General features: G+C 54.1%; 3 protein-coding genes across 3 annotated transcripts; all 3 read right to left on the bottom strand.

Annotated features, from left to right (window-relative positions):
- Window positions 1-7,818: 7,818 nt before the first annotated feature.
- Window positions 7,819-11,581, bottom strand: HOXB5 (homeobox B5). Its single transcript, XM_027517313.1, has 2 exons — window positions 9,710-11,581; window positions 7,819-9,048 (listed from the first exon to the last, which is right to left on the bottom strand). The coding sequence occupies exons 1-2, from the start codon at window positions 10,269-10,271 to the stop codon at window positions 8,801-8,803; spliced, it is 810 nt and encodes a 269-aa protein (XP_027373114.1). The 5' UTR covers window positions 10,272-11,581; the 3' UTR covers window positions 7,819-8,800.
- A 725-nt stretch (window positions 11,582-12,306) lies between these two features.
- HOXB6 (homeobox B6) lies at window positions 12,307-21,515 on the bottom strand. Its single transcript, XM_027517314.1, has 2 exons — window positions 14,229-21,515; window positions 12,307-13,197 (listed from the first exon to the last, which is right to left on the bottom strand). The coding sequence occupies exons 1-2, from the start codon at window positions 14,641-14,643 to the stop codon at window positions 12,938-12,940; spliced, it is 675 nt and encodes a 224-aa protein (XP_027373115.1). The 5' UTR covers window positions 14,644-21,515; the 3' UTR covers window positions 12,307-12,937.
- A 2,068-nt stretch (window positions 21,516-23,583) lies between these two features.
- Window positions 23,584-26,711, bottom strand: HOXB7 (homeobox B7). Its single transcript, XM_027517399.1, has 2 exons — window positions 26,187-26,711; window positions 23,584-24,437 (listed from the first exon to the last, which is right to left on the bottom strand). Exons 1-2 carry the CDS (start codon window positions 26,584-26,586, stop codon window positions 24,184-24,186), a joined length of 654 nt encoding a protein of 217 aa, XP_027373200.1. The 5' UTR covers window positions 26,587-26,711; the 3' UTR covers window positions 23,584-24,183.
- Between the last annotated feature and the right edge of the window lie 420 nt (window positions 26,712-27,131).

Here is a 27,131-nt window from a genome sequence, read left to right as displayed (position 1 = left end):
GAATCAAAGAGGTGCTTAAAATACTCAGATTTTCTTTGGTTTATCCCTCCAGGACAGGACTAGAAATTGGTGGCATGCCAGCAACACATTTCAACCAGCAGAAGTAGATCAGGTGATTACCCCTCCACCCAGCTCGAGTCTCAGGCCAGTGTCTCCAAAGGGGTATCCCCCTAGTTTGGGGAGGTTGGGACTAAGCATCCCAAGGCACCCAGCTTGGCTTGGGATGGCAGAAGTCTCCCATTCCCAATTGTGAGGCCCCACCAAGCCCAGGACCCATTCTACTCCACAAAACTATCAACTTGCTAACACTGTCCTGCAGTGGAGGGGAAGAGACTAAGAACAGATAGAAATAGATTCTTGAGTTCAGGCTTTGACCTCTCCTTCCTCTGGAACCCAGGAATTCCCTCCTGGCCTGACTCCCCAGAAAAATCTGCCTGAAGGCCAAGCAGAAAGGAGGACCCATACCCAATTGGTTTAATTAAAAAAAAAAAAAAAAAAACTGGGGTCAAATTGATTTGTTATCTTTTCTGGCCATGTTTCAAAAGGCGTTGATATGAAAACTCTCAAATTACCTTTTTTTCTGGCAGGACAAACACCCAGAGAGCACCTCCAATATGAAATGCTTAGAAGAGAACGATGACATCTCATAATGCAACAAACAGTCATCTAAAGATCCTAAATAAGCATATGTCCTGGTGTTATAATTACAGTGTCTCTAAGCGGTATACTTATGAGCTAAGCCCAATGCATAGATTCAAAGTTCATTTCAGGTCGCCAGTTAGAAAGATCTCTGTGAGGCCATTCAGTATTTTTCCTTCTCATTTTCCCTCCCTCCTTGAAACAGGAAGAGAGGCATTCTGAAAGAACACACAAGTGTAGGTTTGGGAGAGAGTGAGAGAATTAAGGTAACCTTCTTTCAATATCCAACTGCTTAAACTCAAGCACTTTGCAAGGAGGGATAGGAGTTTTTAAACTCCCTCTAGTCCTGGCCCATGGTTACTGGACTCCAACTGCCTGGACCCCACCTGAGGGTTAGGAATCCCTGAAAAACTAGCCTGCCTGGAGGGAGAAGGAGCTGGGGGATCCAGCTATTTTGCCCCTTTAGAGGAAGCCTGATGGGGCTGGTGTGGGTGGGAATCAGGAAGCCTTGGAAGGCTTCCTTGGCCCCACCAAACGTCCTACAAGGACGTGTGGGTAATTGGATTTTTAAAACGTGTGCGGCTGGGTAGGTTTTAATTAAATTTTATATGGCGACTCAAAGGTTATCTTTAGGAAAGAATATTGCGTAGAGGATTGGCCATGCCCAGAGCGCTTTATTTTGTGCATCTCCCTAGCCCACCAGAGCCAGTCTGGGGAGGAGGACTTCTTCCTTCCGTTCTCCTTCCCCAGATATCTGCCTCTCCGCTCTCAGCGCCGCTACCCCACTCCCCGAGCCCACGAGTCTTCCTTACCTCGAGCATCCCCAGCTTGCTCTCTTCTCTCTTCACACACACACAGCCTCCTCCCCTCTCCCACCCCGCCCCCGCCGCGGCCGGCTCACGCACGCTGTAAACTTTTGACCCTCCAACTTTGCGACCCCTCCGGCAATAACACTGGCCTCTCCGCCCAGGGTCTCATTCTGCCGCTCCGGGTGCAGAAACCCAAGCGCAAACCATTTTCCCTGCCCTTCCCCCGTCGCCCCCTACCCCCGGACTCCCCTTCCGCCGCCCCCCGCCCCCCCCCCTCCCCGCCTACTACCCCCACTAAGGGCCTTAGACCTGGGAAAAAGGAGTCAATCTTTTTCCATTATTAAATAACTCCTCGGGAAAAGATGCCAACTGCACTTCCGACTTTTTTTCACCACTTCCCGCATTTTCACCATCTCTCATGGTAGATGCCTGGAAGAGCTTCTGACGACCCACCCCTCTCCATTCTTGTGTCCCCTAGAGTGGGGGCGCCATGGCTTTTGCCAGGCGAAAGGACATACGGCAGCCATAGAGTGGGCTGACCGAGAAGGGTGTTTCTGGGCCGAGGAGTGGATAGAGCTTGGAGGAAGGGTTCCTTGGGACCGGAGGGGGCCCAGGCCCCAGAAGGCTGGAGAGAGAGCTCAGGGTCCAGGCTCTGCAAGACCCAGCGGGCCCCGGGCCACCTTGCCGGACCGCTCGCTGGCGCCTGGAAGGCTCCAGCCTGGCTGTGAACTTGGTCTAAGGCGGACTCTGCTGGCAGCTCGGGGACGTTACAGCCTCTGCCTCAGCTAATGCAGCGGCCGCGTAGCGACCTGCCCTCTTTCGCTTTCCTTTGCTCCCAAATATCACCTCCCAAGCCCCCAACTCCCACAGAGAAGGATTTTGTTCCTCCTTCCCTAGGGACCCTTGGGGATCTGTAAACAGAAAAGAGAGAGTTAAGACACATATACGGAGAAAAAGAGACTAGGACAACCAGAAGCTCCGATATATCGGGTTTATGCTCCATCGTGTCCCCAAGGCCCCAAAAGGAGATGTTTCCACATGCAAGGACTTTCCCCCTTCTGCTCCCCTAAACGCTCCTTTTTCAGGCTGAATCCACACTCCCCTCCACCGGGCCTTCCTGGGTCATCTCTTGACTAGGCAAGCGGTGTTGGGGCCTTCGAAGTACCTTCCTCTCTAGACACATTCGTCCCTATCCTACTCGGCTCCGGCTCCGGGGGTCAGGCATGGTCAGCCGCTGCGTTCAGAGGCCGCAGCGGGGCCGCAGCTAGGGAGGCTCAGACCAGAGCGTGGCTGTGCAGCGGGGGCCGGGGGGTGGGGGTGGGGGTGGGGGGAAGCTAGAGGAGGCCAAGAGGAGATTTAGGGAGAGAACAGATAGGACAGAGGACGCCTGAAGCATCGAAGGAGAAAGAAGCGGGAGAGAAAGAGATTAAAACTTGGGAACGTGCTGATCTATTCGGGGTCCGACAGGTCCAGAATGGCCCGAAGTCCAATCCTCTCCAGTCTCCTGAATCCCCCACTTCCTCTTGAAGCCCGAAATCTAGGTCTCAGTAAATTCGCCAAAAGGAGGAAAAAATCGGCCTAAACCTGTAGGAGCGCTGAAGGTGACGGCGGTGCGGCCGGCGGCGCTAATGTATGCGGCAGCGGCTCGGAGCCCCAAGTAGGCCGGCGCTCGGCCCGTCTGCTGACCTCTGCGTGATCCCGGACTCTATGAATTATTGATGAGATATGAGCGTTGATTTCCCCTTTCAGGATGCAAACTCCATTATATTGTTAAAATGGCGATTTAATCGTTGAGAATAGCTTTGGTGTGGGTTTTTTCCCCCAACTCATTTGCGCCTCCTTCCTTTTCATTTAATTCTCTTAATTAAATCCTTTAACAGATTTTAATCACTTTTTGGAGGGAGGGATAGGAGGAAGGAGAAGGCCATCACTACCACCACCAACAAACACTAAACACAACCCGGAAAGCCATAAAAAGCTTCTACCTTGGGGAAGTTGAAAGGAAGGTGGAGAGGGGATGTTAACCCCTCTAAAAATGTCCTGCTGGAAACAACGACCATCGGAGTGCTGGGGCAAGGTAACTCTGAAGTGTTTGGGCCTGGGAAGTGTTTAATTCCACCCTGAAGAAGTGTGTAGTCCGACTGTGAAGAGTAAGTCAGGCTTACCCTTCTTGCTGAGAAGTCAAGGGACACGCAGCTTGGGGAAGACACGTGTTTCTTGTGGGGAAGTGATTCTCCAATCTGAGCCCCAGGGCATGAATTACTGATAAATGTCCATTTTCCTTAAAGGCCCCCAATTTCTCCCCTCCCCCATCCCAAACAGCTTGGTTTCCAGGCGGTGTCTGGGTTAATTAATATGGATGTGTAACAGCGCTGCAGCAATCGATAAATCCCGCTGTGGGCAGATCCCAGCCTCGAAATCTGATTATTCCGAGAAACTCCAAAAAATGGAGACAGTGACCAGTGGGCTCTGCTCTAAAAGAGGGGAAGTGTTCTTGCTAGCCCTGTTCTCCTTGCTTGGATGGGCTGATCCCAAGCTGTGAAACCCATACAGGCAATTGCCTTCTCTGCTCTGTCCCAAAAGGGACTGAGTTTGGGGGACTCTGCTGAGCGGTCTGCTTCTCCCTCATTTGGAATCCTTGGCATCCACCTCAGCATTCAAACCCCAGGATAAAGGAGCCATCCTAAGAGAGGAGCTTACTCTTGGATCCCGCCCCCCCCCCACCCCCCCCACCAGACCCCAGTGAATACTTGTCACAGCCAGGGAAGAGTTAAGTGTCCCTGCAGCAGTTACAGAGAGGAAGCTGCCAATGAAATATGGGCGCTTGGAACTCCAGGCCCGGCTGGCTTTCCTGTTTACACTTCTTTATACTTCCTCCCACACCACAGCCTCAGAGAAACAAAACAAAAATAATAATAAAAAATAACCAAGTAAAACAAAAAACTAAATTGTCTATTGAGTGGTGGTCAAGCTGGCCTCAGAGGGAAAAGGGAATCTATAGCCTTACCCTCCGACTGCCAGTTTCCTCTATCCTGCCCCAGGTGGAAAGTACCACAGATGGGCATGAGGATTGGGCTAGTAAGTTCCAGCCTGCAGCTCAAAAGGTTGGGGCCTGAATGCAGCCGGGGAGAGGAGAGAGAGGAACAGCTTTCTTGGAGAGTGTCTTGGGGAAGGCTGGAGAGCAAGACACGGCCTGGGGCAGAGAGAGCTCCTTTGCATGAGAAATCCCTGGGAAGCTCTCATCTTCTCCCCCAACAGATCCTTGCTGGGGTTCAGGGAAGACAGTTACCCAGAGAACCTGAAGTGGGGAAGAGGAAAGCCCAGCTAGGATGGGATCTTCCCCAGATAGGATCTGCTCAGAGCAAGAGGAGATCCTCCAAGAGTTTTGGCTATTGTGGCAGAAGTGGGCACCCTCTCCAGAGCTGCCCTTTGCCATTCCGGAAAATCTCTCTAGATATGCGGAACAGATGTCCCTGGGCTGCTGGCCCCATACATTCTTTATCAGAATTTGCAGAACTGATGTGGAACGGGGCCAAAAAATCTTTAGCAGCAGGCCTGGTGGTCTGGGGTTTCTGAGAGGGTGGCTGGTGGCATCAGAGTGAGACCAAGGGTACCATAGGAATGGGGTCCCCTCATCAGATTCTGTGCCCACTACACTCTTCCTTTGCATCTTTATTTAACTCATTTGCCTTGTCCAGAGTGGAAACCTGTGGAAGTCATGCCTCCGGATTTTACTAGTATTTTAAATGGTGCTTGATGTCCTCTGGGAACTGAGCAGAATCTCCTTTCCATGGGACACAGATGCCCCAACATTCTGGGAGAGATGTGTCTTCACACCAAGGGGAGGACACCTTTGCACTCAAAGCCTCTGTCCTCTGTCCTCTTTGCACTCAAAGCCCATGAAGGGTGACCAGTAAGTTAGGCCTGATCTGAGAGCTCAGGGAATAGGGAGCAGCTGCTGGAGAGAGTGTAGATGTTCTTTAATGTGAAAAGGGGAGGATCTTGTGAACCTCTCCTGGTCCCAAAGATCAGAAACCCCTTAAGTTGTCACAGATCCAATTCCAGGGACAACAGGAGTTGGCGAGCTATATCTAGAGATGGCAAAAGCAGGCATGAGGGGATGGTTGATCCGCATGTGTCTTAAAAAATGGAGAGGTCGATTTGGTGAGGAAGAGGCCTCTAGCTTTCAGAAAGAGGGTGACTTATCCTTAGAAAATAACGGGCCCCCTGGGGGTCAAATAAGGCAATCCTTCTGGTTTGTGGTGCCACAAAACAAAGGGCCTCTAGGCTCTGGTAGGGAGAGAAGAAGAAAGGAGAGGAAAGAGAACACCTTTCCAATGTTCTCTCGCAGCTCCTGAGACCCTTTTACTCTCCCGACAGTTGGGAATCTGCGTTCTTCAGCAACTTTTATTTTTGGAGGGATCGCTAGGGATCTGCTTAAACACACAGATCCTCTAGACATAAAAAGAAGCTCTCCCCTTCTCCCCACTCCTGGCCAGGAATTAGGTTTTGGATTTGAGGGAAATGCCCTCCTCTGCTCCCCATTGGGACCTCAGGACCCTACATAGAGTCAAGTCAGCAGGTTGGCTTGGAACCAAAAGTCTGAAGTTGGGTGCAAAGGCAGGCAGGCGCGGCACACCCCATTCCAGATAGCCCTGATGAAGGCATGGAGAACTCAGGTACCCCCTTTCATGGGTTCAAAGATCTAAAAGCCAGAGAGTGCGCCAGTGCAAGGCAGCCCACAGCAGCTGCTTAGCCTTCCCCAAGCTTTTTCTCAGCTCAGATGTATCCAGATAAAAGTGCCTAACGGCGCGCCCCCACACACCCCTGACAAATGAATGTCATAAAGTTTCTTTCCTAGGGGTGGGGAGGCGTCTGTTTGAAGATGGCCAGTAGTGGAGTGCCCCCCGCAACATGGGGCCCTCCTATCAGCAGTACACACCCCTCATTTTTGCCCCCTAAATTTCCAAGAGGACTGAAGGAACCCACACAAGCCTTTTGCCCACAAAAAGTCAGGCACTCCTGCAAATAAAACCAGGCACCCAACGACTGCGGAGGCCTTATCACATTGAACTAGATGCCCCACTTCAGACACCCAGCTGGTCAGAACTTGGTGCAAAACCAGGCTAAATTTCTCCCACTTATTACCCTATAGCCCTGCTGGAGGCACGGTTTCCTTCCCCTAGTTTCAAGCCCCACAGTTTCAAGGGGAAAAGCGAAAGCTGGAAGCAACTTACTGCGGGAGAGCTGGGCCTGGGCTGCCGCCACACCACCGCCTTCTGGGCCCGGAGAGCGCTCACCTACCTCTGCCCCCTTCCCCACCACAGCGAGCAGTTAAAGTGTCACTTAACATTCTGGAGAATGTGAAATATACCGCGCGGTGTCAACTCCCCAAAACCATAAAACTAACTTTATGGACCTCACGTGACTTTCTCGAGCCAGTGAGGGGTATCTGTCTGACTTCTCCGCGATTTTTACGATCTAACTTCAAGATAAAACCCCTATCCATTTGACATCTAAATGTCATAGCGACTTTTGGGATAGTTTGCTATGGACAAAGGGGGACAAAGTCAAGGGGGAAGGGGGAAAGAGGGCCCAATAGAGCCTCCAAGACCCTCGGCTGCCTCCTCACCAGCTCCCCCTCCCCTCCCCCAGCCCTGTAAGAAGTTGGGCCAAGCTGGAAGGGACGGACTGGGTAAGTGTCCAGACTTGACTCTTGTACTCAGGGTGGAGGCTGACTTGGATGGAAGAGGACTGGGCCCGGGCCCTGGGCCAGTTCGGCTGAAGGGGAAACCAAGGGCCTTCTAGGAGGGAACCCAGCTCCTAATCAAGAGGGCAGGTCAGTTGGGCCCCTGGAGAGAGGAAGCCCTTGATAAATGTAGAGAAGACTGAGGGTAAGAGGAAACCTTTGAAATTGAGCTGATTTTTTTTGGAGGGGGTGGGGGTTGCCTACTGGGTAACAGGGTTGAATTGGGATTTAGACTAGGGGGCCAGGGGGCTGGGCAGGCCTGTATCTCTTCCAAGACCAGGAGCCTCCTGCTTAGGGCTTAGGCCCAAATTACTTTTCCTGAAGAGGTTTCCAGAGACTTTTCTGGCCAGCTGGTGGAAGACCAGGGTGGAGTCCAGCTCAGCCTTTCCCTTGTCCCTTGCTTCAGCTTCAGGTGGGATTTCTGGGCCTCTCAGTCCCCCAGGCATGAAAGCCTGTCCCCTGGCCCAAGTACCGCTGGACTAAGCAGAGACTTAGGAGGCTGAGAGGGGCTGCTGGGGAGCATCCTACTCTCCCTTCCCCACACCCCAGATCTATCAAGAATGGTCTAGGGTGTGCCTGGTGATGGGAGAAGCAGGTCCCCAGAGAAAAGACAAGTGGAAGGGCAGTGGAGGAGGGGAGACATTTATTTGACTTCAAGGAAAGCTACAAACAAATACCAAAAGCGAATCACTGAGACAGGCCCGGCAAAGACAGATTTCACACGTAGCACAGCATCCACTCGCTCACTACAAATGGTCTTGGAATCGAAATGGGTAGGGAAGAGGGGATAGGTCTGACCCAGACTATCCCCATATTTACAAGCTTTGGGCCCTCTATACCAGACCCATGGATTCACAGAGAAATACACAAGACATTTTACACTGAGGATTATTTTTGTTTTCTGAGGCTCCCAGACCAGGCCTTGTGGGGCCTACCCAGGCGGCAGGAACTTAAATCTCACTATGTACCTTTCCTCTTTTCAACATCACCCCTTTGGTCCCCCTTAGCTCCCTCCCACCTCAGGACCAAGCCTCAGGAAACTTGGGCCTGGGAGTGGGGAGAGAGGAGGAAGAGGAAGGAGGAAAGAGACACAGTCATGGACTCCCGGTCTCCGAGGCCAGCTCAGCTGGGCCCCGCGCTGCGGCACTATCCCACCTCAACTGCTGCCCCTTTTAGAGAAGTTTCCAGCTGAAACTCAAAATACAGCGATCATCCTTTTATAAATAAGTTATAACACAGATGGGGAGGGGAAAGTTCACATTAAACATGCGAGTTTCTTTTTTTCCTGGGGGAAGGAGTGCAACCACAGACACGAACATTCAGAAACACTGGCGGATTGGGGGTGAACGCAGGGGAGTGGGGAGCATGGAGGGAAAATAATAATTATCATTATTATTACAATAATAACAAGATTAACCAGTCCAGGAGAGAGGGAGCCACAGGAAGACCTAAGACCAAACGAAAAATCGTAACACAAGGCCCGGGCTGAGGCAGGCTCGTGGGAACCGGTTCCCAGCGGGCGGCGGCAGCGCGAGGAGGCTTGGAGGGGCCAGGGCTGGGGGCGGCATGAACTCTTGGGCCGCCCGGGCTCCTCCCGGCGGGCTCAGGGCTGGAAGGCGCTGCCGGCTGTAGCCAGGCTCATACTTTTCAGTTTGTTGTCTTTCTTCCACTTCATGCGCCGGTTCTGGAACCAGATCTTGATCTGGCGCTCGGACAGGCAGAGCGCGTGGGCGATCTCGATGCGCCGCCGCCGCGTCAGGTAGCGGTTGAAGTGGAACTCCTTTTCCAGCTCCAGGGTCTGGTAGCGGGTGTACGCGGTTCGGGCCCTTTTCCCGTCCGGCCCGGTCATGTCTGGAGCAGACAGAGCAGAGCGGCGAGGCCGCGTTATTCTGGTTAAGGGAGGGGGCACTGGGTGGGAGGGGGGCGTGGAGCAGGACCCAGGCGTCCCCGGCACCCAGCTCACCGCAGCTCCGATCCTCCCCACTCCAGATGCCCGCATCCGAGCCTGTTTCCTGATGCCCCCTTCTCCTACAGCCCCCACTTCTGCCCGCAGCGAATGCGCCCGGCTTTGTCTCTTGCTCCCTCCCTGTGCCTCACCCTTCGCTGGGCTCAGGCGGCCGCTCACCCCGGGAGGGAGGAGAACGGTTGCACTTTTGCCCTGGAAAGCTCGTTTTACTGCTCGCCCCTCCTCTGCTAAAAGCAGTCTCAAAATTTCGGGGGCAAGCAGGACCCTTCCCCATGTTACATAAACCCCATCCTTCATCCTAAAGCTAGTACAGCTGGGCAAATAAAACCTAAGGCGAATCTGTGAACAAATTATTAAAAATACTCCTCTTCAACCCCCCAGCTAAGCCCTCTTTTGGCTCTGTCCCTCCGAGCTTTTTCTCCCCCTCCGAAAAAGAGAAATCTATATTTGAGGAAAAGCCAAGCTCTCCTCGCCGACTCCCCCCACCCCCAAACGTGGAGAAGGAAAAGCCGAGAAGACAAAAAGGGGAGCGAGAGCGAGAATTACCATGGCTGATGTGAAGCTTCCTCATCCAGGGGAATATCTGCGGAGTCTGCCCCTCGGGCGCGGCTGTGGAGGTGGCCATGGGCTCTGGCTGCGCCCGAGCTAGGCTTGGGCTGCTTAGCTGGCTCGCCGCTTCCTCAGGCTCCGAGGACGCGCTGGCCTCGTCTATTTCGGTGAAATTGGCGCTGGAGCTGGCCGGGGTCGCCTGGTCGGAGGGGGACGAAGCAGAGGGCTTGGCGCCGTGGCTGTCGCCGTTGGTGCAGGGCAAGGACTCGGGCGAGGACAGGGAGCAGCTCGACGCCGCTTGCCTGAAGCGGGGCTCCTGGGCGGGCGCAGGGAAGGCGCGCGAGCTCTCGCCCACCGCCCCAAAGTGGCTGGAGGAGGCCGAGGAGCGGTTGACGCTGAGGTCCATCCCATTGTAATTGTAGCCGTAAGAGCCGGTGTGCATGGCAGCGGGATCCCTGTAAGAGCCGCTCAGAGAGCTGCCACTGCCATAATTTAGCAACTGATAGTCCGGGCCATTTGGATAACGCCCCGAGAAGGAGTTTACAAAGTACGAGCTCATTTGGGTGATTTTGGAGGGCTTGATTTGTGGATCGTGGTCGTTATAACCCTGTGCTTCACGATTTATGATGTATTAATGAATTATAGCGATGCACTGTACTTCGTTTTGCTATGTATGCGGCCAAATATGGGGGGGGGGTTGGAAGGGGGATGGGGGGGCGTTAGGGAATCACGTGCTTTTGTTGACCAGTCGTAAATTCTCGCTGATGACCTCAAGAGGTAATTCATGCTCTATGGTTACAAATAATGACGATCCGAGAATCGTTAGGGCCGATTCAATGCGAGCCTCCGAGAGAGGGGGAAAAAGGAGAAGGGGGAGAAACAGGGAGAAGGTTGGTGGCGGCCTCTGAGCAGAGCGCGCCACCTCCCGGCGAACGGCGGGAGCGCGGGCCGCTGACTGGCATGGCGGCGACGACTGCCTCCCTGCTGGCTCCGTGCAACCGCCGGGCTAGAAAGAAACCCGGCCTAGGCTCACCCGAAGGGTTGAGTCTTTTAGAAGAGAAACCCGATTAAGCCTTTACCCACTTTCTCGTAAGTGGAGTTTGTCTATCGTTCGGTACTTCTCCCTGTCGTCGTCGTTATTATTATTATTATTTTAACTGAAGGTGACCAAAGCTTGATTTGCTCTTCCTTTACTCGGGCCTTGCAAGTCTCCGAGTTGGGGGCAGAAATGGGGGAGAGGTTGGAAGATGTGTGTGAAAAACAATTATTGCAAAGGGTTTCCCTTGTGAGCCCGGCCTGGTCTGCTTCCTGACCCGGCTGCAGTGGTCCATCCACAACATCCAGGCCAAGCCCGTGGGGCAAAGCCAAGGGTTCGAAGGAGAAACTTTCGCTTCTCCGGGTCCCCTGAGAACTTTGAAATACTCTTCCTCATCCTTAGCCCAGGACGGAAGGATGGCAGAACAGGATAGGGACCCCAAAAGAAGAGCCCAGCTGGGGCCAAGTGGCTTAGATGGGAGAAAAACGGTAGAGGCCACCGCATCAGGGACTCGGGTTTGGCTATAAATGTGGTCCTGAGATTCTGGGATCAAGGAAGAATCCTTCCGCTTTCTCACCAACTGCCTGCTATTGCCTTGGGAATCCCTACTTGAGACCCCTTGCTGGCATGTGGGTAGTTTCAGAATTTGCCGGGCGGCTCACGCCTTCCCGGGAAAGGAGTTCGGAGGACCAGCAGCGCCTTGCTGAGCGCGCTTGGCGGCCAGAGACCGCCACAGCTGGGCCCCCTCTGCCGGACGGCTATTTTCTTTAAAAATAAAAAAAGGGAAAGAGAGGGAGGAGGAAGAAAGGAAAACAGTCTCCTCATCTTGTCGCCTGGGTGAGGGTGGGGGTGGGGGGTGGGATGGGGTGGGGACAGAATGGGTCCGTTATAGTTGATGGGATGTGACCAAACTGCCCCATCACCTGGCTTCCTGCCCTCAGGTCTCCAAAGAGCAGGGGAAAGTCTTGCCCTTCGCCCAGGCGCCTGCCGGCGGCTTCACATCCCCCTACTTGTCGCTAAGCCGCTACTTGAGGCAGGAAGGGACGCCTGGAGACTGCAGCTGTGGGCAGGGAGACAGACACCCGGTGGCCCCAATTTAGGCCAGGAGCCGAGGGCCAAGGCCGGCGGAAATCAGGCCATGTGGGCAGGCCAAAGATCATCGGCCTCAGGGATCCTGCGGACATAACCCAGCGCTGAGGCACAGAGACCCGCCTAGCTCAGTCTCTGCAGGAGCTCCCGGCTAGGGGGCCTCGGTGGCGTTCCCTCCTGCCACGGACAAACGAAGAAAAGCTAGAGAATAAAAGGGGAACGACTCTTCTCCGTCCCCCAGTTCTGCACGAGAAGAGGCTGTTGTGAGCCTCAGCACCGGCGAGGCGCGGCGTTGGAACCTGGGCCGGACCGCTGCAGCCTTTATCTCAACTGTAACTTCCGAGTCGCCTCTGGCCCTCTGGGGCCGACCAGAGCTCCGGCCTTCGCTGCAGAGTTTCCGGCACCGGGACGCAGGGGTGGCGGTGGGGGTGGGGGAGTGGCAGGGGAGGAGCAGAGGTGACTGAGCAGCGAGGTTTTACGTCTTTATTATTATTATCATTATTAATAATATTAATATTATTACCGAAGTATTTCACGTCCAGAGCTAAGACACGACTACAAACACAACACATAGAAAATTAATAAAATAGAACTTTGTTTTCTTCTGAGGCTCCTCTTCTTACTTCTAGGTAGTATGTGCTCCTTCCAGTGGCTTTGGGGAGGGGCTGGGAGAGAGGTCTGGGGTCAGGGAGTCTTCGAGGCCCCCGCTGAGGGGACTGCGAATCTACCATTGAACCGTGCACGGGCGACATGGACGAAATGAGACGCGACACGGACAAGAGCATTTTGCTCTGCTTCCAGGAAACATCAAGTGAGTCCGGTCCTCAGTTCTCACGCGGGAGCCTGTTCGGGCGGAGGCGGTTGTGCGGGCATGGAGGCGGCGCTGGGGTGCCGGCTGGGCTCAGGCAGCACGGCCTCCCAGCGCCCAGGGAGCGCTCTGCGGGCGGGGGCGTCCAGGAGAGCGCGGGGCCCCGCCTGTCGCGCTCTGGAGAGCAGGTCCCCAGGCTCCCCCGCCCGCAGAGCCTTTCCCGGAGCTCTTCGCTGCCCTCCGTTCCCCGCAGGCCTCTCCCTTCGCGTCCCCCCGCCCCCTGCCAGCGCCTTCATTCGGCCGGTTTTTCTTCTTCCTCCTCGGCACTGAGCTGAGACGCGCTGAGCAGTTTGCTCTCCTTTTTCCACTTCATGCGCCGGTTCTGGAACCAGATCTTGATCTGCCGTTCCGTCAGGCACAGGGCGTGCGCGATCTCAATGCGCCGCCGCCGCGTCAAGTAGCGATTGTAGTGAAACTCCTTCTCCAGCTCCAGCGTCTGGTAGCGCGTGTAGGTCTGGCGGCCGCGGCGGCCGCTGGGCCCAAAGGATGAACCTGTTACGCAGAGAGGAGATGTTGAGGCCTGGGGTTACCAAGGCCAGAACCCCCCTCCCCCATTCGACCCTCAAATGGGGACTCTAGCCTGTCCCGGGATGCCCTCCACTCTCCCTGGTTCCTTGCCCACCCCCTCCTTTCCTCACTCCTCCAGCGCCCCCTCCAGATTCCCTCCGGGTCTCCTAGGCTTTTGCCTTCTGTCTAGATTCTTGGTGGGGGGATGGGAGGAGCAGTTTTAAATCCCACCTGAGCCTAGGGGGAGGGGCTGGAGAAGCACTGGCCAGGTGTGTCTCTTCCTAGACGCATCTTTTTTTTCCATCTGGCTCCCCCACCACCCCGTGATAGATTCCGGCCCTTAATCTGTAATGACGTGGATCGATCCGTAGTCAGCATTAAGGGCTCCTCACTTTCGTGTCCCGTTAATGGACATCAATTTGGGATTTAAGACCGACAAATAATCCAACCTGAGACCCCGGCGCCTGCTTCTCCCTCTCTCCGACTCCGCCCGCTCCCTCTCTTTCTTCCCCTTATTCTCCCCCCCTCCTCTGACTACCACCCCTTTCCGGGTGCCTCCTCTTTCCCCAGCCCCCGACCCCCAGGGAAAACCAGTCCGGGACAGACTCAACTCTCCCTCGCCAGCGTCACGCCGCCCCCCTTCCCATGACGTACTCCGTTTTTAATGAACAGTCTTGGGGTGGGGGACCGGGCCAGAGCTGGGGGCGCCAGGGAGAGCCCAACCAGTGGCTGCGCGGACTCTGCCTGCCTCCCTGACCCGGATCTCGGTTGCGGCCTGGCCCTCGCAGAGAACCCACTCGCTCCCCCTGGCTCGGAGTGCATCTGGGACTTTGCAAACTTTGCAACTCTTGAGGGCGTGAGGGCAGCGCGGGAGATCGAGGCAGGCGCCCAATCTTCCCTAAGCTCCAACCCGAGATGCTTTCTCCGTGGAAAAATTGGGGCTCTCTAGTTCTGACGCTGGTGGGGGGGGGGGGGAGCCCGCGGGGGTCGCGGCGGTCGCAGCAAGTCTCACTCACTGTTGCATGAATTCATCCGCTGCATCCAGGGGTAGACCGGGGTGGAGCACTTTTGCTCCTCGGCCTCGCCGAACACGCTCTTGTCCTGCGCACAGTCGGACTTCCGCGGCTCCGGGTGGAACGGGGGCGGCTCGTCGGCGCCCGAGAGCGCGCAGGCCGACTCCTTCTCGCGGTAGAAGGCCGGCGCCGGCCCGTAGTCGCAGGGCGCCGCCCGGCCGTAGCCGCCGCCGGCCGGCGGGTAATAGGAGGAAGCGGCAAAGCCCTTGTCTTGGCCGGGCCCAGGCCCGTAGGGCGCGGGGTAGTGCCTCAGAGGGTCCGCATACCCCGACGAGTAGAGAGGGAGCTGGCCCAGGAAGGACTCCTGCCCGCTGGCCAGAGTGACGGGGAAGGTGGAGTTCACGAAATAGGAACTCATTGGGAGGGGAGGCGCGCGCGGCCGCTGCTGCTCCGCCGGGTTTATGATTTGTTGTGTTTTATAGTCCGAGCGCCGCGCCTATTAGTAGTATATCTGAGATTGGGTTTTAGCTGAGGGGGGATGGCGAGGTGCCAGTGAGGGCCAGAAGGAAATACAACCATCTGATCCAACACTGACCAATGGCAGAGGCAGGAATTGTCAAATAGCACCCAGGAGGAGCGCAGCCCGCGCGAGGGACCCGCGCACAAACCTATCAACCTTTTTTCCTCCTTCTCCTTCTGCTTTCTCTCTCTCTCTCCCCAACAGCACAACGCGTCCCGTTCCACCTACGTAGGATCTGCGAAAGAGGCGTCTGTGCCTTTGAGGGAGGAGGGAGCACTTGGATTGAGACCACCCCATCCTCCAGTGATTAAATAAATATATCCCTCCCCTCCCCACGCAGAATAGGAAAAAGTTAATTGTGTTTTCAGAAAAGTTAACCCCTGACTTGCTTGAGCCCCATTCCCTCAAGGGAAGGTGGATAAATATCTCGGAATCTGGAATCTCAGTCTCCCTAGAAGAGAACTAAAGGAGAAGGCTGGTTTCTCGGGTTTTGTGTTGGTAGGAGGGGAGAAGAGTTCTCCGCTGATTAGCATCGCTTTCAGAAATCGAGAAGCAAAACAAGAAGAAACCATCTCCTTCCCAGGTTTTGAAAACCGTTTTTCCTGTTTCTCAGACCTACTCCATCTCCTCCAAGCCTGGGCTTATTATTCCTGCCTCTTTACAGCTCTTGTAGTCTGAGAGGCAGGCCAGAGGACCCAGAAGACTGGGAATTGGGAGGAGGGTCTGAGCCTAAAAGCTTCTCCCTTTTGCTGTGCGGTTAGGCTAGGAGCTTCTTGGAAGGCTACCGCTGCCGCTGCCCAAGATATCTTGCCTGGTTCTAGTATGTACTGCTTGCTCTTGGCACAGGAAGGGGCACTGGGAAGAAGGGGATAGGGAGAGGAGGGGTGAGAGGATTGTCTGATCCCTATCCTGCCTGAAACCCTCCCTCCACCCCACTTCCTACCCCAAAAGACGTTAGAATATCCTGGGCTACAAATTCTTAGGTATCAAAGGTGCCTCAGTAAGTACAGGAAAGAAAATTTTTCCTCCTCCAGTTCCAGGTCTGCAGACCCTCCTGATTTTGGAGACAATGAGAAACCACTGGGAAGAGAGGAGCCATCGCTCCTTTTCCAGGTCTCTCCAGAAGCTGACAGTTCTTTTTTAATTAATTCTTTCTCAAGACAGTTTTTGTTTCATTTTATAAAGGGGAGGGTTGGGTCCTCCTGGGGCCGCAGCAGGCAGCTTACCACTATCATTCCGTATCCCCTCTCCAGATGCTCACTACCCTTCTGTCTCTCAGCATCTCTACAATCCCTCCCACCTCTCATATATGTATCACCAGCCTGCTGCCTACAAGCTTTGGTGTGAAAGAGTGTGTACATCTCTGACTCTTATTTTAGGAAAATGAGCATTGGAACCAGCCTGGAAGACTGAACCACAGTGTATTTTCAACATTCTAATGCGCATAAAGGATGACAAGCTTTGGACCTGGGGCCAGGAATGGGCCAGAATGTGGGACAAAACCTGATGATGAAGGGACCAGGCTGACCCTTCTCTGACTTGTTCTCTGGACTCCTTTTTGTAGGCCAAATCTGCCCACTGAAGATGGCACAAGACACTAGGAAAAGTGGTAAAGGATTGAGGTTAGTGACCAGGGATGGAACTGGGTTGTTGCAAAGCGGCCCACAAGGCTCCCTAAACTTAGGACAACTTCTCTGCTGTGCCTTTATGGTTAAGTGGCTATTCCTGGTTGTCCCATCAACCACTTCCTAGCCCCTCTTTGGAGGTGGGGGTTGTCAGATTTTAAAAGATAAACTCTAGCCTCCTAATGATGCAGTCATAAGTGCTCAAATCCAGCTGTGATTAGGCCCACTCCTGGAAAGGAATGGAGAACATTTGGGCTGGAGGAGCAAGGTGGAGAGAGTGCCTTGTGTACCTCCCTCCTCCTTGCTACTGAGGCTGGGCCTTGGGCCTCAGCCCTCCCTTCCTCCTTTCTGGTCACAGTGTCCTCAGACTAGGACTGTTTGGTATGGCCTTTCCCATGAAGCCTGGATAACATAAGATTCAGTAAGAGATGAAGACTTCCCCTATGATAGAAGCACGAAAACAATCGCCTTATCCTTAGAGTCATAGCCCCAAATTAACCTCACCTCTGCAGGTTGCCTGTCGTGAGATGGAGCCGCAAAGGCAGGGCCTGGGCGCCTGGAGTCGGGCATGAAAGGAAATAGCGCCTCATCGCTCTTATCTAAGCCCAGAGGTATTTATGAGCGTTTATTCGTCTGATCCGTTTGTTTGGGAGAAAGAGCAGGCAGGCAGGGCTGGGCCAGAGGCTGCCTGACTTCTGGAGTCAGATCTCTATGAATCTGTCTGTGGTTGCATCCACCGTCGTCGGTCTGTCTCCAAGAGGGAACATATAAATACACAGTGGGCACAGCCATCTGCTGGTCTGGGATGTCTCTCCCTGCTCAAGGAGGAGGTGTGTGTACGGAGAGGTGGATGTAAATGTGTTTTAAGTCTTGCGTACACAACAGAAGGATTGTATAGAAATCCCATTGGCAGGACTTATAATTGTAATTTCCTGAGCTGTGAATCTGTGGTCCTGTGGACATACACACATTCCAGCTCCCCGGTAAATGTCGAAGTTGTGTTCAGCTCCAGAGTAGAATTCTCCTGCACTGGTAATCTCAGGGAGGGTATGTGCCAGTAGGTGTTTGGAGGGGATGGGTATTAAGACATTGTCCAGGCTTCCCACTTCCTCTTAGCTGCAAAGCTCCCTCCCACTCCCAGCTCTTAAGAGTTGTGGGCAACTTCCCCCACCCCAATCTCAACTCTGATTGGGGTGGGGTGAATTCAAACATCTCAACCCAATTCTTCCTCTAGATTCCACGATTCTCTGGGCTTGGGGAACATATATGTTCCCAGAGGAGCCGTGTGGCCTCTCCCAATCTTTGAGAGCAGTTTACAGGGAACACTGCCTTAAAATTGGCTCCTCCAAAGCAAGGTACAAAGACATTTCCATTATGCAAATGAATGGCATCTTCTCTGTTGGAGAGGGGAGCAGTGGCCCTCAGCTCCCTCTCCCCAGGCCCATGGGCACCCTAAGAGCCCTTAAAGGTTTCAACCCTCTGTACAGCTGCCTTCCCCTCTCCATCTGTCCTTCCGATTGTCCGCAAGAAAAACCTCCGAGGGGCCCAAGACTTTCAGGGAGCACTCCCTTGGGGGCTCCTGCACTGGGCCGGGCCTTCCAGCCGCCAGAAAGTCACTCTCTGCTGAAAAGCTGAAAGGGCTGCTCCTGCGAGGCAGACTCGCAAGGCGCCAGAGCCTCGGGCCGCAGAGACCCCGCGTTTGCCCCTAGTACCGCTGGGCCCCTCCACTTCGGCAGCTCCTCCAGCTCCAGACCCCGTAACACCTAGGCCTGACTGGCACCAGAGGCAATTTCCTGGAGCCCCCCGCCCAGGAACTGGGGCCACAGCACCTTGAAAGGAGCGGCCAGAGCTTCCTCCTGCGGCTTGAAAGCCCGAGCTAATCAGTAACCCGTGAGACGGGCCAATATTCAAACTCGGCGGCAGCGGCGCGTACCCTCGCCCTCGCCACCCCCTCCTGGGAAAGCAGTCGGCTTCAGCGGGTGTGAGGAGTCGGGCAGGAACGGAAATTACAATGGTTTGCTTCCTTAATGATTGATCCCCTCTCCCCGCTTTTTCCCAAAGCATGTTTGTGTCGATTTCGCTTGAAATGATTGGGAATGGGGAAGGGGACACACACTCGCTCACTTGCAGACACCAACAATTTCCAGAAAGCTCGGTTCAGTTCTTTCACCATACACTCAACCGGCCAAGGAACTGGCAAGACCCACCAGTCAACCCGGAGAACACAGACTCGGTTTGTCTTTTGACAACCGAGTGGAACTGCCCGGGCCGGCGCCTCCCTTGCAGGACCCCTCCCTTGGCCGAAAAGAAAACCAAATAAACCTTGAACAGCCTTGGCCTCGGATGGATCTCCCTAGCGGCCCTGGTGATCCCCTCTTGAGTTTGTCGGGGACGTCGGGGAGAGGGCTCTCGACTCTGATCCCCCAACCCTTTGATTCAGGGCCCCATTCCCGCCAGATGCAGTATTAGTCCTTTTAAAATATGCCCTAGAAAAAAGCCGCTTCCCCCAGCCAGCCGCCAGGTTTGGAGCTGGGATGGGCCTGACAGAGAGAGGGATCCTCGTTTTCCAATCCACATGTGGGCGAGCTGGAACCAAGATCCAGCGGAAGGTGATAATCTGGCCCGAAAGTCCCCGGAATCCCGCCGAACCTGAGCGGCTGGGGGCTCCGGGCGTGGGGCCGGGTTCAGGCAGCGTCGCCGAGCTTGCGGCGCCGAAGCCGCATGTCTCCAAACCGACGGTAGATGGCAGCAAACCGCATAATTTGGGTCAGAGCGAAGTGTCTAAGGGATGATTTATACCCCGGCAAGACTACAGGAGAAAAAGACCTTTAGTCTGGCTAGGTTTGGGGAATTTTTCCTTTGAGAATAGGCTCCGAGTGCCGCGGGTGCTGGCCGAGAACTTCTCTGACTTCGCAGCCGAGGGGTCCCTTCAGGCACCCATAACTGGGCCTGCTTCCAGGGCATCTACCTGTGCCACCAGGGGCCCCCTCCCGCGCCACAAGTGGCTCTCTCTCTTCTCAGCTCAGTATTGAGAAGGCCAATATTCCCCTATGCGCATCCAGACCCTGCAATCCCTGGGCCACCAGAGACCCGAGATTGAAATCTCTGCATCTGGTCCTTAAAAAGAGGAAAGCAATCACCCATTTCTGCAAACCAAACTAAATCACAGTCTCTCCTGCTCTACGAGCCCTAAGTCCCTTATCTCTCAGCTGGCAGCTTCCCCAGAACCCCTCTCTATTTTTAAGTCTTCACCTAGCGACTGGCGCCTTCTTCAACCCCACCAGCTACTTTAGGAATCTAGGCTTCCCGCCCCACGGTTTTTCTCCCGGCTCCCCCCACCCCCTACCCCCTACCCCCTACCCCAGGCCTGGCTCAGGAATGGAATCAGGCGCCGGAGGGACAAGACTAGCTGTCTGAGCTCAGTGCCAGGCAGCTTTCTAGTCCAGACACTATCAAATCCCCTAATGGGAATTTCTTTTAATTTTCTTCTCTTTATTTTTCTTTTTTGTTTCCATACCTAAAACAACAACGTTTTAAACAGCTTCTTCACAATCACCACATTTGGATCCAGGAAAGTTTGAAACGTTTCCACATCAGACACACATGGCAATTTTCTCCTCCACAGAAATCCACACATCCCATACCAATACAGAACCAGTATTACACAGAAACCAACACGCTGTAACCTACCGCGTTAAAAAACACAAAATTGTCTCCTTGCAGAGCGAGCCTCCCTCCTACGGGAGTGGCCAAAGAACTGAGCATTTTCAGGCAGGCTTCTTGGGAGGAGGGGGTTTCCCTCAATTTGGGTGCCTCCACCCACAGCCCTTTAATTTCAGAAATGTTTCCGAAGGGAGATAATGAGTATTTCTCCGTGAATTGTTCTTTCTGTATCTCTCTAGCCGCCTGCTCACCCTCGCTGGCCTCAACGGAGATTCCAGGCCCTCCAGAGACCAGGACGTCTCTCAGCGCCACCGCCCCTCGTGCCAACGGTGCCGGAAAGCCACGGAGACCCGTACCCGCACCGGGCAAGAGAACTGCGCCGGGGCAATTGGGGGAGGCCGGAACAAGGGAGAGATGGTGGGAGGGGGAGGGGGCGCAAACCCACAGAGGCCGTAGCAACCGGCTTTATGCCGGCACCCCAAGTCCAGACACCCCCTATCTTTTCTTTCGCAGCCCTCTAGCTTAAACGTCTTCTCCCAGCTTAAAAAGGCCACTTAGAGCTCGCCTCCCGTGGCCCCTTTCGGTTCCTCCGACCGTCTTCCCTGCCTTGCTTCTCCTCCAGGAAGCAACCACCCCTCTCTCAGCCACCGAATTTCCTAGGAAGCCTCTCCCTGCAGCGCCCAGAGGTGGGGTTCAGCCCTGTCTTGGAAGAGGGGGGAGAGAGACAAACCCAAGCCCCACCCCCTACAAAACCGATGCAAAAGAATAAGAAGAAAATTGTAGAATCTCCCTTACCTTTGCAGACCTTGGGGTTTCTTTCCTCCGATTGAAAGGGGTGGGAGAAAGGGGGGCGGGGAAGAGCGTTCGGTTTCTTCTTCATCTTCCAGATAATATTGTCCCAACCTGAGAGCCGTTGCTTCCCCTTCTCTGACTTGGGAGAGAGGGTGTTTCGCTTTTCTGATATTTGCATAGAAAATGGAGTAAGTTCTGGCTTTGAAAAATGGTATCAGGCTGCAGTCCTGGGCAGATTGTCCATTTACTCTCCATGATGACTAAAATCCCAGATCAGCAAGCAAATTAACTTAGAAATTAAAATTATTTTTGGTTCTCTCTTTTGTGTAATTCCCACCCCTCCTTCTCTCTCTCTCCCCCGCTCTCTCTTCTTTTCTCTCCCCCTCGGTTTTCCTCTCTCTCTTTTGCTTTATCGAGCTGATACTGAAGTATAAAAATATCAAGAGGCTGGAGCCCTGAAGGACGACAGTGCTCCGACCTAGGTGTGGTGTCCAAAAGAATGCTGCATTATAACCACCAGGGAAATGATAAAAAGTTCATGTTCACGATCGCCTGGCCACATGACCGGCGCTGGCCAATCGCTGGATTCAACCACTCATAAACTTCTATCACAAAGTTGTAAATTTTCATAAAACAACAAGGAATTTATTGCATTTCTTCATGGCTGCTCCACCAGCAACCCTTTTCTCAGTCGCCATCTTCTTTTCTTCTCCTTCTCGATTTTTGGGGAAACCCCAATCTGAGAAGGTGTGAGTTTTGGGGTGTGGGGAATCAGACAGAGGAGGCACAAGCATCCATCTGGGAAGGGGGTTCTTTTTGGAACCTCCCTATTCTCACTGGAGCTCTGTCCTTCTTTTCTAGTAAAAATTCACCCCAAAACCTCCACACAGGGTCTTTTCTAAGGCAATTTGGGGGTGAGTTGGGAGCAACAGCCAATGCCCAGAGCTGCCACTAGCCTCGGGGCAAAATGAAAGCGTCAAAGCCCCCTTTCCCCCTCTGAATGCCCCCCTCACTCCCAGCCCTATAGATGGCAGGACCCCACCTGTGAGGGCTTGTAGCACTGCGGGTGTGGGGGCCGTAGATTCCCCTAGGGCCTAGCTTTTGTCCCAAGTAAGGTGGCCCTAATGGAGGCCAAGGCAGACACTCTAGCCACCGAATGATTGCCTCTGCATCCCAGGAATTGGAGGAGAGCAAAGCCGGACCCAGACACTTGGCTCTCTCGTCCAAATGTGCACTTGCCCAGGTTCCCAAGGACAACTCCCCATGCTCTCTGCGGGGGGAGGGGGTGGTCTGCGGTCCTTAATGTGGGTACCGCAGGCTTAGGAGCCTTTTACTTACAAATTTAGAGTAAACAGATTCTCCTAAACCTTGCTTCCTTCCAATCCTCTTACCCTTTCAGTGCCCGACGCCTGTTTTTTAAATTTAAATAAGCCAGGATTTATAATCGAATAAATACTAAAAATCAGCTCCGAAGGTCTAGACGGCATCCTCCGGTATTTCTCAATCAAGGGGATGTTTTGGAGCCAAACAACCCAAATTCACCCCGGGTTTTCCCAGGTCCTCTGATATACGCCGGTATTTTGAATTGAGCTACCAGCGCCCAAATTCAGGAAAGGAAATAACCTCCCTCGCAAATTGTTCTTCTTTTTCTCTTTCTCTGTACCCCGGAGATTTCCAGGTTGCCGGCAGCGCGGACAGCGGGCAGAAAAGCGCGGAGGCAGCCGGCGGAGCCCGGGAGGCCCGGCGGCCAGGCGGCCGGGCTCAGAGCGACCGGGATGCGGCCACAGCAGCCGGCTAACTCGCACTGCTCGGCCTCTCGCTCCCGGCGCTCATTTTTTTCTCCCCCAGTTTTAAGTTTTATTTGGGTCCGTGGATCAATTTAAAATGAGGTAAATTAAATGAAAGTAAAATAAATTGAAATAAAATAACCGAATAGCTCTTGCAGAAAATATTTGCGGGCTGAGCGGAAAGCCGGGAGCATCTCGAGGTTGGAGGCCTGTCTGGGCGGTCGGGAGGTTTCTGCTTGCCCGCCCGGCCTGTGCCCAACGCCGCCTGCCCACCCACTCGCCGGCCGGAGAAGGAGTGGATTTGGGTGGTCACCTTCCCTTTCCTTCTGCTCTTCCTTAGCTTGGGGCCTAGAACTTTGGATTTCAGCTCTGTATGTTTGTGCCCCGTGGCGGTGCCGAGTCACAGCCTGGTGTGAAGGCTTGGACGAGGAAAGGTCTGTGGAACTCTGGGGTTTGGTTTGGCTTGGTTTTGTGAATGTGTGTGACTGAGCCTGTGGACTCAAGGACGTGTTTACTAGGGGGCAAATGTGAGTCTGTGTGTTTATAAGCCAATGTGTGAGTGTTATCCTGGTATGTATAAATGTGTCCGTGAGTGAGTGTGAATGTAGGTTTACTTGTGTGAGTGAATGTGAATACATGTGTTCTGGAAAGGGTTTAGGATGTGTGAATGCTTGTATATTTATTTGTGAACATAATGAATATGGGTGTTTGTGACTCTGTATGACAAGGTATATATTTATGTGCAATGTCTGCCTGTAACTAAGTGTGATTGTGTGCATTTGTGTGTCAATATGTGTAAAAAAAAAGGGGGGCTACATATGTGTGGTATCTGGCCAGAGCAAGGAACCCAAGGAAAAAGAGAGCAGATACCAGCACATTAAGAAATGAGCCGCAGCAGAAGCTGGGCGCAGGTATGCATGACTATCTCTCACCTACTCCCAGCCTTAGAGACACAGAAAATAGGACATATGTTTATTTTTAATTTTTTATTTCTCCATCTTTCAGATATACATAGAATGGAAAGAGGATCACAGGGCTGGCAGGAGCAAGGAGCAGTGGGCAGACCAGTTGCACAGAGGGTACACTTGAGCTGGTTGGTGGGTCCTTGGGGCTCCCTAAGGCCCCTTCAGTGCCACTACTGGGAACGCAGGGTGCTCAGGAAGACAGGGAACCACACACAGTCCAGACCCACAGACCACAAAGACAGCATCAAAGAGGGGGCTTACAAAACAACAAGATTTTACCAAAGACCTTACAATTAGCGACATAAAAAAGGGGGAGGCAAATTCCAGAAAGCTACAGAACAGGTAGATGATGTCCTTTCCATATAGTACAAAACAAACCTGATGGACTTTCCTATAGGTAGTATTTTTTTTCAGTGTTAAGAAACCAAAATTTCACCTTCTCTTCTTAAAAAAAAATTAACTGCTTTCCATTTAAATAGTTTTGTTTTTTGCTTTTTTTCCCTCTCTATTTGACTTGAGTTTCCTGGTTCAGTTCCCAAAGCTGAGCTTCTCTCTCTCTCTTCCTCTCCCTTTCTCTTCTCTCTTCCTCTCCCCTTTCTCTGTCCCTCACTCTTCCTCATCCTCCTCCATCTCGGCCTTGTCCTGGCTGGCGGCCCCGGGGCCTGAGGTCTTGTTCTCTTTTTTCCACTTCATGCGGCGGTTCTGGAACCAGATCTTGATCTGTCTTTCTGTGAGGCAGAGCGCGTGCGCGATCTCGATGCGCCGCCGCCTCGTCAGGTAGCGATTGTAGTGAAACTCCTTCTCCAGCTCCAGGGTCTGATAGCGGGTGTAGGTCTGGCGTCCTCGCTTGCGGTCGGTCCCTGCGCAGAGTATTTACGGGAGAAAAGTCAGTGCGTGCAGAATAAGCCATAACAAGGAAAACCATGCAAGTGACCCTGGAGTGCGACTCTAGGCCTGCCCTGAGGGCTTTTCGCAAAAAGAAAAGGAGACAAACCGCCTTACAGGTCCAGTCTACCCCCTCCCCCATCCTGTTATGGAATGAGGAGGAGGTGAGAATTTGCAGATTTCCTTGGCGCAGTGGAGTTGGTCTGAGAGCAGTTGCCCTCTGCTACTTTCCAATGAGTGGCTGAGGTTCAGGCTGTCCTGCCTGCCCACCTGCCCAGACAACTCAGCCCTCCAAAGCAATCTTTGGGCCTCTGGGAAGGCACAGGAGGAGAGGAGAGACAGCAGCCTGGTTTGGGGTGGAACACTCAGTACCTGGCTGGTGGGGGCAGATGGGCAGGGGAGAGCTTCCCAGGTTAGGCCCCAAACCCTGAGGAAGCTGGAGGGAGGTTGTGCTGGGGGAGGTGCTGGTGCCAGCCCTCCTAGGAAGGAGACAGTGGGAGGAGGGGTTGGGGGCCTAATTTCAAGTCAGATAAAAGCCAAGCTGAAATGTTTATGAGCAGAAAAATTTGGGCTTTAATAAATCAGCTGGAAAGGCAGTTGAATTATGGAGCAGGTAATGTGAACTGTGACCACTAATACTGATGGAATAAGAGCTGGGCTTCTCTTGGCCCTCAACCCTGGCTGGACTGGGAGCCTCTGACCACATATCTTGGGTTTCCTGGATCTTGAGAGAGGCCTTGGAGTCCAGGGCAACACAAAGAAGGCTGTCTGGGACAGGCTTGTCAGGAGACCCCCACAGTGCCTCTGGTCTCTTGGGGTTTCTGCAGTAGCTGCCTCAGCGGCCTGCACTCTCTAACTCTTGATTTGACTTCTTGGAGTCCTTGTTTCTCCCCCAAGAGAACATCCATCCTTCTGGAAGGACACTGGAAAACTTGTTGGCCAGTTCTCCAGGGGTGCTAGGAAGGGCACCTGAGGAAGTCAGCTGGGCTCCCCATGAGGCCTCTGCTCCATTCTCTAGTTCTCCTGCCTCCCCCTTCCCAAGTTCACTGGGGAGTCAGAAGCCTCTCTCTTTTGGCCTCCGCCCCCTTCTCTCCACCTGCCTCTGTGTCCCTGACTGAATCCTCAGCTCTTCTCACACCCCCTCCTCCCGCCAGGCCTCTAGAGCCCACCTCTAATTGTCCAGAAGGGAATAATGGGGGAGCGGGTTGGCTGGGAGGAAAGAGGGAGGGGAGAACCGCTCAGAGCTACAGCCCCCTCCCCCAGACCTCATCCAAGCTGGGGCTGAGGGGACACACCCAGAGATGAGATCCCCGCCGGGGGAAGGGTGAAGGGAGGGGGGGAGACCCTAATGGCTATTCTCTGCAAACCCCAGCCTTCCTCCGCAAGACAAACGGCCTCGTCTCCAGCCCGTGCCGGCGCGGCTGATAAATATTTAAAGCTAAAAGGCCAGGAGGAAGAGTGGGGGGTGGGCTGGGGGCTCAGAGCGCCGCGGCGTCGGCGAAGAGGGATCCGCCAGGGAAGCAGAGCGAGCCTGAGAGCACCAAGCAAAAATGGGAGGGGGGCGGCGCGCCGTGTCGCGGCTCAGGGGGGGCCGCGTCCCCAGGGCCGATCTCCTACCAGGAGCACTCTGGACGCGAAGAAGGGCGGTTGGCCGGGAAGGGGGCGCCTTCCGGGATATGTGCCCGGGCCACTGCGGCTCGGGACGGCTCGGTGCGCGGCGTTACCTGAGCTTCGCATCCAGGGGTAGATCCGGAAGTTACTCTCGGCCGCCAAGTCCGAGTCCCTCTGCTCCTTGGCGCCCGCCGCCTTGGCAGAGTCGCCGGGACACACCCCGGAGAGGTTCTGCTCAAAGGGCGCGCAGTGCATGTTGAAGGAACTCGGCTCGAGCCCGTAGCCGGCCGCGTAGACGCCGGCTGCGCTCTGGCCCGCCATGCCCCCCCCGCCGGGGTACAAGCCCTGCATCGAGGCGGCGAAGGAAGCGCCCGAACCGGCTCCATAGCCCGGGCGCTGGGGGTTGGAAGCAAACGCACAAGAAGTTTGTTCGGGGAAGGCTCCGGTAGCGAAAACCGAACTTGCGGCAGGATATTTAGAAAATAAAGCATTCGCATAATACAATGAACTCATAATTTGGCCGGATGATTTGTAGGCAGGGACGTTTTAGTGTCGGTTTTACGAGATTCCTTGATATATTACAGAATTAGAGTCCAGATTTACACCAAAAAGGACCCCCTTTTTCCTCTCTGGACCACGTGACCCCGCCCACGTGACGTCCCCTCAGCCAATGGCCGAGCAGCCTCCCCACGGCTCCCGGTAATGTGGAAAAAATTGTGTGGCGTTGGATTTATAAAATATGATCAATAATGAATGGGAAAGCCAGGCCCTATGGATTGGGGCTGGGGGGCTCCAGGGCCGCTGTCGACCCCCGTGGGCTGGAGGCAGCTTGCAGGCGAGATTTGGAGGAGGAAGGGATTGAGTGGAAGGGAAAACAAATAACCTGAGAGGGATCCGAGTTGTCACCCACCCCCGCCCCATCCTCCCCAGCCCGTTACCCAGCCAGAAACAAACGCAGAGATTGCACACAACCGGTGGCTGGGGGCGGGCAGGCCAGGTCTTTATTAATCTGGAGCGATTCAGCCTGCCTGGCCCTTTGGGGAAACTTGGTCCGGACT

The sequence above is a fragment of the Bos indicus x Bos taurus genome, chromosome 19, assembly GCF_003369695.1.
Source record: "Bos indicus x Bos taurus breed Angus x Brahman F1 hybrid chromosome 19, Bos_hybrid_MaternalHap_v2.0, whole genome shotgun sequence".
NCBI lineage: Eukaryota > Metazoa > Chordata > Mammalia > Artiodactyla > Bovidae > Bos > Bos indicus x Bos taurus.
This window is presented reverse-complemented; position numbering and strand designations above follow the sequence as displayed.

Coding starts and splice junctions, on each gene's coding strand:
- HOXB5 (XM_027517313.1), bottom strand. CDS start 10,271: ATGAGCTCGTACTTTGTAAACTCCTTCTCGGGGCGTTATCCAAATGGC. Junction 9,049..9,709: donor GAAGCTTCACATCAGCCATG/GTAATTCTCGCT, acceptor TGTCTGCTCCAG/ACATGACCGGGCCGGACGGG.
- HOXB6 (XM_027517314.1), bottom strand. CDS start 14,643: ATGAGTTCCTATTTCGTGAACTCCACCTTCCCCGTCACTCTGGCCAGC. Junction 13,198..14,228: donor GCGGATGAATTCATGCAACA/GTGAGTGAGACT, acceptor TCTGCGTAACAG/GTTCATCCTTTGGGCCCAGC.
- HOXB7 (XM_027517399.1), bottom strand. CDS start 26,586: ATGAGTTCATTGTATTATGCGAATGCTTTATTTTCTAAATATCCTGCC. Junction 24,438..26,186: donor CCCCTGGATGCGAAGCTCAG/GTAACGCCGCGC, acceptor TACTCTGCGCAG/GGACCGACCGCAAGCGAGGA.